General features: G+C 46.9%; 1 protein-coding gene across 2 annotated transcripts in view; it reads right to left on the reverse strand.

Annotated features, from left to right (window-relative positions):
* Positions 1 to 8,133: 8,133 nt before the first annotated feature.
* Positions 8,134 to 13,574, reverse strand: part of Snx1 (sorting nexin 1) — a 36,929-nt gene continuing 31,488 nt past the window's right edge. For both annotated transcript variants that reach the window (XM_051197809.1, XM_051197807.1), the window contains exons 11-15: positions 12,596 to 12,801; positions 10,001 to 10,144; positions 9,564 to 9,644; positions 9,136 to 9,207; positions 8,134 to 8,571 (exon numbers count right to left, since the gene is read on the reverse strand). In XM_051197809.1, the coding sequence (XP_051053766.1) occupies positions 8,521 to 8,571; positions 9,136 to 9,207; positions 9,564 to 9,644; positions 10,001 to 10,144; positions 12,596 to 12,801 (554 nt within the window). In that variant the 3' untranslated portion in view covers positions 8,134 to 8,520. The remainder of the gene's footprint in view (positions 8,572 to 9,135; positions 9,208 to 9,563; positions 9,645 to 10,000; positions 10,145 to 12,595; positions 12,802 to 13,574) is intronic.

Genomic DNA, 13,574 nt, shown 5'->3' on the forward strand with positions numbered 1-13,574 from the left:
ATTGTAATTATTAGACTCAACAATTGGCAAGGGCTGCCAGAAACACTATGCTCCCTGCCTGCACATGTCCCCGGATGTCTTGTGCCTCATTGTGTTTTTCTAGTGATGTTCTCCAGAAGTTAGACAGGCTGGTTGGGCCCCTGTGGTCTTCACTGGAGCCACTCATCATGCAAGGGGAAGCTGAGGGCTCTGACACTCAGGGGGAAATAGTCATTTGGAAACAGTTGTCAAATCTCTTTAGGGAAAGTTTTTGTCTCAGACTGAACAGGGCTTTCCTGTGGGTTTTTTTTTTCTGTACTCAAAGTGATGGGGGTGGGAGGGAGGGGCTGGAGAAATGGCTCAGAGGTTAAGAACAGTGGCTGCTCCTAAAGAGGTTCTGAGTTCAATTCTCAGCAACCACATGGTGGCTCACAACTATCTGTAATGAGATCCGGTGCCCTCTTCTGGCAATGCATGCAGAACACTGTATACATAATAAATAAATCTTAAAAAACAAAAAAACCCAAACAAACAACAACAAAGTGATGGGGGATGTTCTTCTGTATATATGTTTCTCTTATTGGTTGATGAAAACAAAACAACAACAAAAAAACCACAAACAAACAAACAAAAAACCACTGATTGGCCAGTAGCCAGACAGGGAGTATGGACCTGCTGAGGAGAATGCTAGGTAGAGGAAGAAGAGAGTGAGCTGCCAAGGAGACACCATGTAGATACCAGTAAGATTCTTGGCGTTCTCTGGTAAGATAAGACCATGTAGAAATACATAGATTAGTAGTTATGGGTTAATGATTAAGAGAAAGCTAGCCAATAAGAAGCCTGAGCCATTGGCCAAACAGTTTATTTTTATTAATATGTATCAGTGTGTTTAACTGGGGCTAAACAGCTGCTGGGCCAGTCAGGAAGGAACTCTGATTACACCAAAGTATATCTTTTGGAAGAGAAGCTACCAGCTGCCTCTGAGCTGACCATAGGCCTGTGGAGCATTCTGTTCAGGTCTGGTTACCAAAACCACAGGGGCATTTACAAAGCAAACCGGACAGAGGGATGAGGCCTGTAGAAGATAAATCTCATGAGATAAACAGCTATGATAAGATAGCCTGCAGGCTCAACCTAACTTGCCAAACACCAGTCTTACTGACTATAGTGAGGCCCATTAAACCTTAAATTAGCACATATTTCTGGGTGCCTTGAAAAGTGGCCATGGTGGACTCACAAGTAATAATACGGAGCAGGCCACCCATGGTCTTTGGGTGACACTCAGGGGGCTGAGGAGGGCATGTTGGGGAAAACAGGACACAAAGCAGACAAAACCAATGCCCAAGAGGACACATGTACCACAGCTACTACTAAGTTTACATGTGTTGATTAAATTATTTGATTTTTTTCTGATTATAAATACAGCAAACTTAAGCAATATAAAATGACATAAAAAGAGAAAAATTTCCATTTCTAGAGGTAACTATCTATACTTAACAATTCAATTCAATTATTGTTTTATTAAATGTGGATCATATTGTTCATGTAATTATATTTTCTGCTTTTTTTCACTCATAAATGTTTTCCTTGTCAATGAATACTACTAGCCATCACTTTCAATGTCTATGTACTATCTAATTGCATGATGGTACCATACCTCACTTAATCCCTTCCTGATAGCCATTTATACTGGTTTCAGTTTTTGCAACCATCCACAAGGCCAAGGTGGACATCTCTGAATAGCTGTCTTTAGTACCTACTTTCTACAAGTGTCCATAAGGATCTTCAGTGAACAACTCTCACACAACTTATGCACACCTGGCCACATCCATGCACACCTCTCCACAGTGTTGGAAACGACAGTTTCAGGAAGGTATACTTCTGAGACTAAAGACAAGGAGGAGACTGAGGGCTGGAGAGAGGGCTCAGCAGTTAAAAGCTCTTGCAGAGGACCTGGGTTCAACTGCTGGTGTCTACATGGTAGCTTACAACCAAGAGTAACTCCATTTCCAGGGGACCCAAATGTTTTCTGACCTCCATGGGCTCCTGAACACACTTGGTATGTGAGTTCAAAGCCAACCTGGTTTACAGAGTGAGTTCCAGGACAGCCAAGGCTACACAGAGAAACTCTGTCTCAAAAAAAGATAAAAAAAAAAAAAAAAAAAAAAAAGAAAGAAAAAGAAAACTAGCTTGGCAGTAACATACTTTTAATTCCAACACTCAAGAGGCAGAGCCAGGTGGATCTCTGTGAATCCGAGGTCAGCCTGGTCTACAGAGCAAGTTCCAGGATAGCCAGAGCTGTTACACAGAGAAACCCTATCTCGAAAAATAAAAACAAGAATGGGGGTTGAGAAAACATGCTATAGAGCTAGCAGAAAGGAGGAAAGAAAGGGCAAATTTGGAATTATCTTTTATGAGATGTTAACACCACTGTGAAGGGCTGGGAGATAAACAGGGCAGGGTGAGTCAGGGTCTTCACAGTCAGGTATGGGTACCAGTTGGCAAAGCCTTAGTGTTTGGCACTCATTTTGAGCCTGAACCATGTTTTGAGCCAGGGACCATGAAGTTGTAAAGGCCGATGACCTCGGTTTATAGTTTGATGGACAGTGCCAACATAAAGCCATACAACTGATAGGACAAGATAGATGTTGGCAGGTGACACATGGCAAGGTTTGGAGGATGGGCGACTGTTCTTATCTATGCCTAGCACTCAGCTCAGGTCTGACCTGCCCAAACATGGAGAGGCTTAGCCAGTGTCTCCAGAGACAAAGTTCCCAAGAATGCCACTTATAGCAAAGGCATGTCCTTCTCTGCTCCAGGGGACCCATTACTATCTTCTTTGTCCCCCCTCCTTCCAAATGCTAGAGGGAAATCTCAGCACCTTGGAGCTAGATGCTCCTCCTTCAATGTCCATGCCCTTCACCTTCCTTTGTACCAAGTTTGCTCCGCTGGGACCACTCCCCCATCACCTTGCTCCACCCTGTCAGACCTTGATTGCCTCCTAATCATGTCTCCATCAGCACACCCTTTCTAAAATGGGATTTTCTGGTAGGCATTTATTTATTATCTTTCCTCGGTTTCCCAGCTACAGAATGAAATTCTTCTAAGTTAATGGGGTTTATGCGTGACACTTTCAACCTGTCTTAGCTCTCTGACTTTGTTACCAAACATTTATACTAATAATCAGGATCTCTCTTCAGATAATGTCAAGATATTTAGTGTGTATGTGATAACTCACAGGCCATGCCATGGTATGTGCAGACGTCTCTCCATCTTTTATCTAAAAGGCTCAAATGTGCCCAGCTAGCTCATTCAGTGGAACATGAAACTTCCAAGACTCAAGAAGGGTGAGCCTCCCTGAGGGAAGCATGGGACATCTCTTTCAAAGGTTTCTCTCACAGTGCTTCCACGGTGAGCACGTGACGGCCCTGCCTAATATTTTTTCGAGACAGGGTCTCATTATGCAGCCTTGGCTGATCTGGAACTCAGTGTGTAGGCCAGAGTAGCCTAGAGCCCACTGAGATCCTCAGGCCTCTGCCTTCTGTGCTGGGATTAAAGGCTTTTTCCACCATGCCTGGCTGCTTCTTTACTTTTTAAAAAAAAATGGTTTATGAATAGATGGATGTGTAAGTGTATGTGTGTCCAGAGGCCAGAAGGCTTCAGCTCCTAGAACTGGAGCTAAAGACAGTCGTGAGCCACCATGTGGTTGCTGGGAGTCGAAACTGGGTCCTCTGGAATAGCAGCCAGTGCTCCCAACCACTGAGCCAATCGCCAGAAGCCCATTCTTCACTTTTAAGTAAGACACAGCTCAAACATCAGATTCTCCATACTTTCCTGTCTCCTGCAGAAAGACAACTACATTTGTTCCCCTATTATTTTCTGTAAGGGCTTCTGACTCAGCCCTCCCCTTTCTGCTGCTGGCCTTGACTTTGTGATCCCTGAATAACTGACCCTGCTAATGTTGAGACATGGAAGGCCGAGCAAGAAGCTATGAAGCCAAAGAAGCCTCCATCCAAGTCAATGAGACCAGGATGACCACTGGGTAGAACACATTAATGTGGGAAAATAAGAACATGACAAACACGAGAAAAAAGGAGGCAGACTAAAGGGAGCCTTGGGGCTGAACCTGAGCTACTGATGTGGTTCTTTGTTTCAGGCTGTGATGCAACCCAGGGCTGAGCCCACATGGAACTGGAAAGCCTCTGCCACGAAGCTACACACCAAATTCCTTGCTTCTGAATACCTACACCTTTCTTGATGTTTCTTTACAATTTTGCACTGCCTTTATTTGTGTGTGTGGTACACAGGTGGAGGTCAGAAGACAACTTGCAGAAGACAGTGGTTGGTTCTCTCCATCTACTCCGTAGGTCCCAGGGATGGAACTCAGGTTGTCAGGCTGGGTGACAATCACCATTACTCACTGAACCATCTTATTTATTAGCTCTTCTTCAGAGATTCACCTTCAGCTTAGTTTCTAATACCATTCTACATTTTAAGGAATCAAGACTCCTTAGAGAAGTGCTTGTTCTAGTCCTTGACTGGAAGATAGAAAATAAGGCTATTTGCCAGGAATGGTGGAACATGCCTTTAATTCTAGTGCTGGTAGGGACAGGCAGATCTCTGTGATCTACATTGCTACACAGTGAGACCCTGTCTTCCCTGGGCTCTCGTTATGCTAGAAGGTAAAAAAAAGCAACAAGTTAAAAAGACTCAAGAGCCTGGAACAATATACGACAGTCTGGGAAGTGAAAGTCAAAGCCACAACTTAGTGTAGGGATGTACACATCTGCATTGATTCCCATGTGATTAAATACACGGAGAAGAAGGATGCTGTTTCTTGTAAGGCATTATGCTGTTCAGGCACTGTGATGACTCAGGCAAGACTAATCACCAGCTGCTGCTGTAACAATAGATGAGCAAGATGGTTATAGGTTCTCCAATTATCTGCCCACATTTCCATGGTGTTCCTACCCAGAGTGCACAAGGCTGATCAGGTGGAACCAGCCGACAAGTCCAAGTTAAGAGCCAGCCTAGAAAACAACCAGTCTTCGTTCTTCAAAAATGCCATGGTAATGAGAGACAAAGGCAGGTTGAGGAATTCTGTATTAACAGATACATGTAATCACCCAGCATGTAATCATGTAATCACATCAGTTAGTGTAACTCATAATCCTTTACAAGGAAAAAGAATTGCTACAAGGACACTCTAGAGACAACAGACAAATTAAAGTATGAGCCATGCATTAGATAACAGTATTGATGTTGAACCTCGTGGCATGTTATCTGTGTAGGGGTACATGTATGTGAGTGTAGGTACCTTGAAGTTACTGAAGAGTTGGATCCTTGAAGCTGGAGTTACTGTAAGGATTCAGGCATTATGCTAGTCTGCCCTTGTCACTCAGTACTCTGTGCAAAGGACCCCTTTAAAAGAAAGACTGATGACTACCTTCTATGCCATCCTAGAGCCTTCACCTAGTAGCTGATGGAAGCAGAAGCAGACACCTACAGCTAAACACTGAGCTAAACTCCTTGAGTTCAGTTGCAGACAGGGAGGAGTGGTGAGCAAAGGGATCAAGACCAGGCTGGAGAAACCTTAAGAAACAACTGACCTGAACAAGGGGGAGCTCATAGACTCCAGTCTGATAGCTGGGAAACCAGCATAGGGCTGACTCAGACCCCCTGAATGTGGGGTGTCAGTCAGGAGGACTGGACAGTCTATGGAGCCTCTGGTAATGGATCAGTATTTATCCCTAGTATACGAATGGACTTTGGGAGCCCATTCCACATAGAGGGATACTCTGTCAGCCTAGACACATGGGAGAGAGCCTAGGCCTTGCTCCAAATGATATGTCAGACTTTTTAGATCCCCCCTCATGGAAGACCTCACCTTCCCCTGGGAGGAGAAAGGGCGTGGGATGAGGGGGACAGGGGAGGAGGGAAGGATGAGGGAACTGGGATTGACTTGTAAAACAAGCTTGTCTCAAATTCAAATAAAAAATTATCATTAAAAAAAAAAAGACCTCTGCCTACTTCCAACCTCCCACCCCCTTTCCTGCCCCCTCTCTTGACAGGACTTTTCCTGTCTCCTTTCTTTCTTCTGTCCTCTGTCTCTGTGCCTACTCTTTTCTTTTTCTTCCGCCCTCTCCCCTTTCTGATAAACTTCTCACTTAAACTCTGTCTGCCTGGCATGTTTGTCCCCCACCTTGGTCACCCTCACCTGCCACAGAATCTACCAAGGTTCCCCTTGTGCTTTATCATAACAGTTACCTGCTGTTATGAGCTGCTCAATACAAGGGCTTAGAACTGAATCTGAGACCATTTCTCCAGCCCCCAACTTCTTGGTTTTGAAAACTTTATTTAAATTATGATGGGACATTCTTGTTCTCATGGAACTGCATACTGAAATGTGGGGGTAACTGGTAATGTCTGCAACTTACTTTCAAATGATTCAGAAAATACATGTAAATACTACCGATAAAGTAGGTCAGGTATGTTGGTGTTCACTGTATCCCAGAACCTGGGAGGCTCAGGCATCCAAGACCGAGCTTGACTACCCAGAAAATTTAAAACCAAGAGAATGTACACGAGAACCTGACTCTAACAGAAACAAACCAACAAGTGGGGTAAAAATGTCAACAATGGACATTTTCATAAAGGATACACACATTCTTTTTTAAATGATATTAACAGTTACCCAACACTTCCTTCCTCAACTAAGAATCCAGCAGTGAGTGATGAATCTGAATTGTGGGATTTTATGGAAGTCTGTCTGTCTGAGACAGTATCTCACTATGTAGAGTAGGCTGGCTTTGAACTCAGAGTGCTAGGATTAAAAGTGTGTTTCAGCACGTTCAGTCCCCATGGAAGCCTTAAAAATAACATCCTTACAAATGAAATTTGTGAAGATTTATAAAGACATGGAGGGAAAGTGCTTGTGACATACAAAATGTTGAATGTTAAAGGCAGGGTACGACATACTCTGGGTAACTCTAACTATGTAAAGTAAGCATGCAGAAGAGATGACAAGACAGAATCTCAGGGGTGAGAAGGGTGCTGGGGAGGTAGCTGGGGCAGGCTACCTTTCTTTGTAACTAACCGTTGACATCAACAGTTGTGACACTAGCACCTCCCCTGGTGCTAATGTGAGATCAGGAGCAGCGGCACTGTTCCCAAGCCTTAGCCAGCACTGTGAGCCCCTGTGTGGGGGGCATCTTTGGAGGATGGGAGGCTGGACTGGAGCTTTTCTACAGCAGGCATTCTGTCTTTTCTCTCACTGAGGGACCCCTAACTCCTCTCTAGCTTGTGCAACTGAGGCAGCTGTAGGGGAAGCCTAGCAATGACTGGTCTGAGATCCAACCTTCCAGGGCCATACCCAGACAGGCTTGAACACCCCTGGCTTGTGCTCACACATGAGGCTCTAGGGGGCATGCTGTCTTCAGGACACCAGTAAAGCTTCTTTGAGGCTCAGGTGTTCTGTGATAACCCTGTCAGGAGGGTTAAACAGCAGCCAGTCCTTATCACTCCCTACACAGGAGCAGGGACAGGCCTGAGGATGAGGTGGCTTTCGGTTGTGTAGTGTTGGGGACTAGACCCACACCCTTCACATGCTAACAGGCCCATGCCCTGCTACTGAATACACCCTTCTCCCAGCCTGAATACCTGTTTTGGTACGAAGCAAAAGGAGGATTAGAACATAGGCTAGGCCAGAGAGTGCCTCAGGCCTAGGGAGGCAGGGTTAGAAGACCAAGCGCCTTCTTCATAGAATAGGCTTCTTACAAGTCTGTCTTAAAGTTCCTGGTGCTTGGGAGGCTGAGGCAGGTGGATTTCTGTGACTTCAAAGCCAGCCTGGCCTACAGAGGAGAGCCAGGACAGGCTCTAAAGTTTCACAGAGAAACCCTGTCTAGAAAAACAAAACAAAACAAACAAACAAACAAAAATTAGGAAAGTAGGAAAGAAGCCTCAAGTGGATGAACTAAGACACTCTGAGGTGGGGGCTGAGGCAGGTAGACAAGAAAACCAGCCTCACAGGAAGGCAGCAGAAATCCATATGAGCGAGGAAAACCTACTAGACCCGGCAACTTCTCAGTTAGGAGTCCTCTAGACCTGCTTGCCAGCAGAAAAGCAGAAAGTGCTACCAGGCTGAGTCCTGTGACCTGATTTTCAAATATTTTATTACATAATCTTTCATGGCACCATCAGGAGTAACAGAAAACGTTATTCCCAGTTCCTAAACAAACCACAGCCTGAAAAATATACATTTGTATTTATATATTTATATCAACACTCCACCCCTAACCTATAATTCCACCACCTAGTATAGGTCTTTTGCTTAAAGCAGGAAACTATTCTCTTAGGTAAGAAAATATATGTGGAAGCTAAAATGGAATATTGGTTAGAGTAACTGGGAACAGTTTGTGGGGGCAGAGTGGAAGGGCTAAGTCCAGCCAAGGCAGGGTGCATCAGGTGGGGTCCATCGAGGGGGAGGAGGACAGTGTATAAAAAGGCAGCGTCACGCAGGTGGGCTCTGGAGTCCTTGGTCCCTCAGGAGATGGCTTTCGCCTCAGGAAGGAAGGCTTCCCAGTATTTTGCTAACTGCAAAAAAGTGGGGAGACAGTGAGCAAGTTCCCCCACTTAGTGCAGCGACTGAGCTAGCTTGGGGGAGGGGAGCAAGTTCAGTGCCATGGCATACCCCGAGCACCACAGCCACCCCAGAGGAAGGCGTGGGGGGTAGACGCAGCTACGCTTAAGCCTCTAGACTTAAGAAGGCATCAGTTCCTGTCCCAAGCCCAAATGCAATCTATGAAGACCACAGCTCTGTTCGCACCCCACAATGGGCCCATTGTACCACAGGTTGATTAGAGCCTCAGAAACAGAGGCGTAGCCAGTACCACAGGGTGGGCATAAGGAGTGATATTGGCAGTGAGAGAAGAGATGAAGGTCCCTCAAAATGAACTGTAAACTGTGGGAGCAGTAGGAGGTGAGCTGGCCCAGTGGGTAGAGGACAACAGAGATGTATCTTCATGCTTAGCAAAGGGCTTTGCCTGAGACATATCAACTACAGCAGAGCCTCTTCCCACAGCTAGTCATCAGAGCTGCACATAGGCTGCTGCCATTTGGGGCAGCAATGGGGGACCAGGGCTATGCATAATTACATACCTGCTGCTGGGAATGTAGGAGTGTCTCCAGGTACTTGATCACGTGGTTTTTGAAGTCCTTGGATTTCTCTTTCTATAGGAGACAGGATTCTACACTGACCTCCCAGACTGGTGGTCCTTCCCATTTTGGTGGGATGGTGGTGTTTACTGCTGACCAAGGTCAAGCACAGCCTTGGAAAGTAGAGCCAGCAGCTTAAACAGCTGCAGTTTCCAGCCAGATAGCCTCTGCCAAAGCTCTGCAAGCTTTCTTAGAGAGGGAAGGGAGAGGATGGGTGGAAAGGAGAGGGCACTCAGCAGCTACTGGCTTTGCTTTGTGTCTAATTGCTTTGGTACAGTAGCAAAGATTAAGACAGCCACCATGCCTCAGGAACTATCATCCAGGTGCAGACACACACATACATGGACAAGGTTGAACGTGTTCTATCTCACCTCAAATCGAATCACTTCTTTTCGGACAACTGTTGAAATCCTTTCAAAGTCCCTTTCATACTGAGTCACCCGAGACTCCCACTGGAAAAGAGGAAAGAAAAGATTGCTTAAAGCCTGGGACATGCAGCTTTTGCAGTAGAATTCTTGGCTAGTATGTATGAGGGAGAGACTGGGTTCCAGTTCCATTTCCATAAATAAATTAAAAAAAAAAAAAAAAAAAAGAAGGTGATGGGGCTGGGCAGTGGTGGCACAAGCTTTTATTCCAGCAGAGGAAGGCTGATCTCTGAGTTGGAGGTCAGCCTGGTCTACAAAGCAGCCCCTGCCCTTTAATTATCTGTCCTGCCTGTTGTGGGTTCCCAAGCATCTGGACAGGAGGGGAGCAGTGTTCACTGAGAAACAATACGCTCACACTAGGCTAACTTGGAAGTGGAGCTCACCTCTGTAATCTCATCCTTAGCTTGCTGCAGTTTGTCAGGCTTGTTGGCCCACAGCAGGCGAGCCTCAGACTCCCGCTTCTTCTGCAGCGTGGCCTGTGCATCCTGCCAGCGCTGCCATGTCTTCATGCGCTGGTCGAAGGCAGCCTACGGGGGAGGGCAGTTGGGAGGGACACAGCCAGCTCTTTAGGACCCCTGGCTGGCTCTCCCAGCAGTTATGCCGGGGAAGCACAGAGCAAGGGCAGGTTCTGCAGCCAGTGAGTGCCCAGCTGGGGCATTTAATGTCTAAGCACAAGCTTGGGCCAGTGCCAGGCTACTCTCAGGGCTGGACAACTGGGAGCACAGTAGGTGGCCTGATGCCTCTCCCCAACACTAACAAAGATTCTAAACTGCCTACCTCAACCAAGTCAGACCATGAGTCTGCCACATGTCAGGAGCTAAGAATACTGTGGAAGTGCAACACATAGTCCTACTCTCAAGGAACACATCTTCTAGAAGAGCAGTCATTGTATTAGCAATTGCAGTAGATGTTTACACAAAGGCAGAATACTGGGAAAACAAGCAGGTACTGTAAAGCTAGAGACCTTGCCCAGCCCTGGAGCTGTAAGTCTGCTGCAAAGAAGCAGCCTTTCAACTGACACACTTGGTAACAGAAGGATTTCTTTCCTTTTGAGACAAGGTCTCAGGTAGCCAAGCAGGCCTGATCTCATTACATAGCTGAGGATGACCTTGAACTCCCAAGCCTCTTGCCTCAATCTCTCAAGCACTGGCATTACTGGCATGAGTCACCATGCCAGCAGCTTAAGGATTCTTTACATAAACACTTAAAATGGTCACAGGACCTACTTACTGCCTTCATCTCACCCACACATTCACTTGCCTGCTCTAGGCTACCAAGGCCTGCAAGAAGCTCTCCAAAAGCCATTACTGGCTTCCTGTTTCTAGTCTTTTGAACAGAATTAGCATTTTCAGAGAAGGTCAGTTGTTGGCCTAACCATCTTCTATCCCACCTACACACCATAGGCTTCAAAAGGCTGTCTACATCAAAGACTGTGCCTAGGGCCAGTCTCCTAGCCAGTTTATTTGCTCCCCATTCCCTACAAAGGTTCCCTGGATGTCTCCTAGTCTTCCTCAGCACACACCTGGGCCAAAACATAAACCCTAGTGAATGCAGAGTACAGTGCCACCAAATTCACCTGTCCTAGCCCTGCTGTGGTGCTGCAGTTTCTTTTGCTTCTCAAGACAGGTTTCACTGTGTACCCACTGAACTCACTATGTGGCACAGGCTGGCCTGGAACTTACCACGACCTTTTTGCCTCAGCCTCCCAACTACAGGCACGCATTCCATACCTGGCTCCTGAAATTTCTTAGCAGTGTCAAAAGTTCAGGTAAAGGGTGACTCCATATCTAAGAAAGGCTTAAACCTATCCATGGGGCTAAAAAGGTTCAGGGAAGGACACAAAAGAAACCTTTGCTCATTTCTCCATTCCCACTAATAGCTCACGACATGAGGGGGTGTGGCATAGGTTGTTTGAGAAAAGGCCTGATCATAGTTCTGTGTTCTCAAGTTGCTGCCCCAGCCCATGGAGAACTAAACTTGGCTTCTCTTTGCCCTGTTCATACAGGCTCACCCTGCCTGGAGTCATATGCAAAGCTATGCTCTCTTGAGAACCCCTGCTCCCTAAAACAATGCTCCTCACAGAAAGCTTTCCCCAGTCAGGGCCCTTCCCCAGGATGGCTCTCCAGCCTGAGTAGTCTAACTGGTTCTAAGAATCCCTGAGTGGGTCCTTGTTCAAGCCTCTTATCTCTCTGGAGTTAGCAGCAAGGAGCAGAAGGACAAGGAGTGGCTCCCAGGCTACTTAGCAGCTTCGACTACATGGAGGGAGAACCCAGCCACAGCTCCACAGTGGGTGCTGCACTGTGGAAGAGGAGTAGGCTGAGGCTCATGCACCCTGATACCGTGCAGAATCAGGTCCCTTATGGTGCAGGTGCCAGGCTCCTCTTGGTTTCTTCCTTTATCAGGGAGACCATGCAAAGAGCTAATACTGCGCAGTCAAGCTTCCTTAACTGATCTGAGAGCTCTGGAAATAGACACCCTGGTCACTAAGAGATGTGAGATGCAGTATTGCCTCCAGTGTGGCCTGAACAGCACGAGGAGGGCTCTGGTAAGAAGCTCTGTCAGTACCTGGGCCATAACTTCTCCCTGCAACACCACGCCAGATCTGTGTCACTACCTGACTGGTCACACTGGAAGGACAAGTGGAAGCCACCAAGGGCTCTTATCAGGGCAAAGGGCTGAAGAATCACTGCTCCAGGGGGCCAAGCAGCAGTCTGTAATAAGCTTTGCTTGGAGAACGGTGCACAGGGACTACTACTGCCTGTCCTCAACATTAGGGGGCCTACTTGGAAATTCAAGAGTGGGCTGCTGAGGGCCTCAGAGCAACTTAGAGGTCACTGGCTAGTTTAAGTGATTGCTGGGTCTTGGGTCCTTTTAAGAGCAGAGATTATAAACAACTACTCCTAAGCCAAAACGAGAGAAAAACTTTTCCTAGGAAGCGGAGAGCAAGAGACACCTGGGGGAAAGGAAGTGAGGCTTACTCGGACGATGGCTAGGAGGCGAATGTAGTCACTCAGGAGTTCAGCAAGGAGGAAGAAGTCGTTGTTGGCCTGTTCCTGGTGGAGCTGCTCGATCTTTTCTTCCACCTCAGCCAGCTGGGAGAGTGCTCGTGACAGCGCCGTGTTGTCCTCAGAGCTCCCAAGCATGGCTAGACTCTTGGCAAACTGGGCTGTGTTCAGAGCTAGCTCTGGAAGGAGACAAAGACAGCAGAGGCCTCTGATCTCTCATGAGAGGGACAAGGTAGCTGACCCTGTGTAGCAGGTCCTGGCAATTCCAGTCCCTGCATATCAGGCAGCTGGGTTCTGCAATCCAGTCTGCAAACTCAAGTGAAGGGGAAGTGGCCTGAGTTGGTCACAGGACTGGGAGGGAAAAGCTTTTGCTATCTACATGTGAGTAGGTCTGGCCACCTGAGGGAAGCAGCTCCGGCATCCCTGGAGAGCCAAATACTAGCTCATGTAAGCAGGCCAAAGGAAGGAGCAGCTCCGGTGTTTATGTTGAAATTCATGAACTGCTTATATGCATCACACAGACACACGCAGATGCACAATGCCACACACACCCCACAGCCACACACACACAAACACACACACACACACACTCTTGAACTTTCTAGAGCAGAGCAAACTTTCTGTACAGGGCCAGTCGGTACCTTTGGCTCTGTAGGCCACACAGTCTCCAGCATACTTTTTCTTCTTCCTACTCTTTTCATGGCATCGGGGTCCAAGGCCAAATCTGTTCTCTCAGCTGTGTCATAGCTTGCCAGCCCCCTACACTGGCTTCATGCTAATGGTCTTTTAGATTTCTTTGTTTCCAGGATGTTTAAGACACAGATGGAAAGCAGTTCCCACTTAAGCAAAGCTCACTAAAGGCAGGGTAAGAAAGGAGACACAGATGGCTTCCCTGCCTTCACACCTTGCCAGCAGGACCATATAACAAAAGCACTGTGACTGTGGCTGCAAG

This window comes from Phodopus roborovskii, unplaced genomic scaffold (genome assembly GCF_943737965.1).
Source record: "Phodopus roborovskii unplaced genomic scaffold, PHOROB, whole genome shotgun sequence".
Taxonomy (NCBI): Eukaryota; Metazoa; Chordata; class Mammalia; order Rodentia; family Cricetidae; genus Phodopus; species Phodopus roborovskii.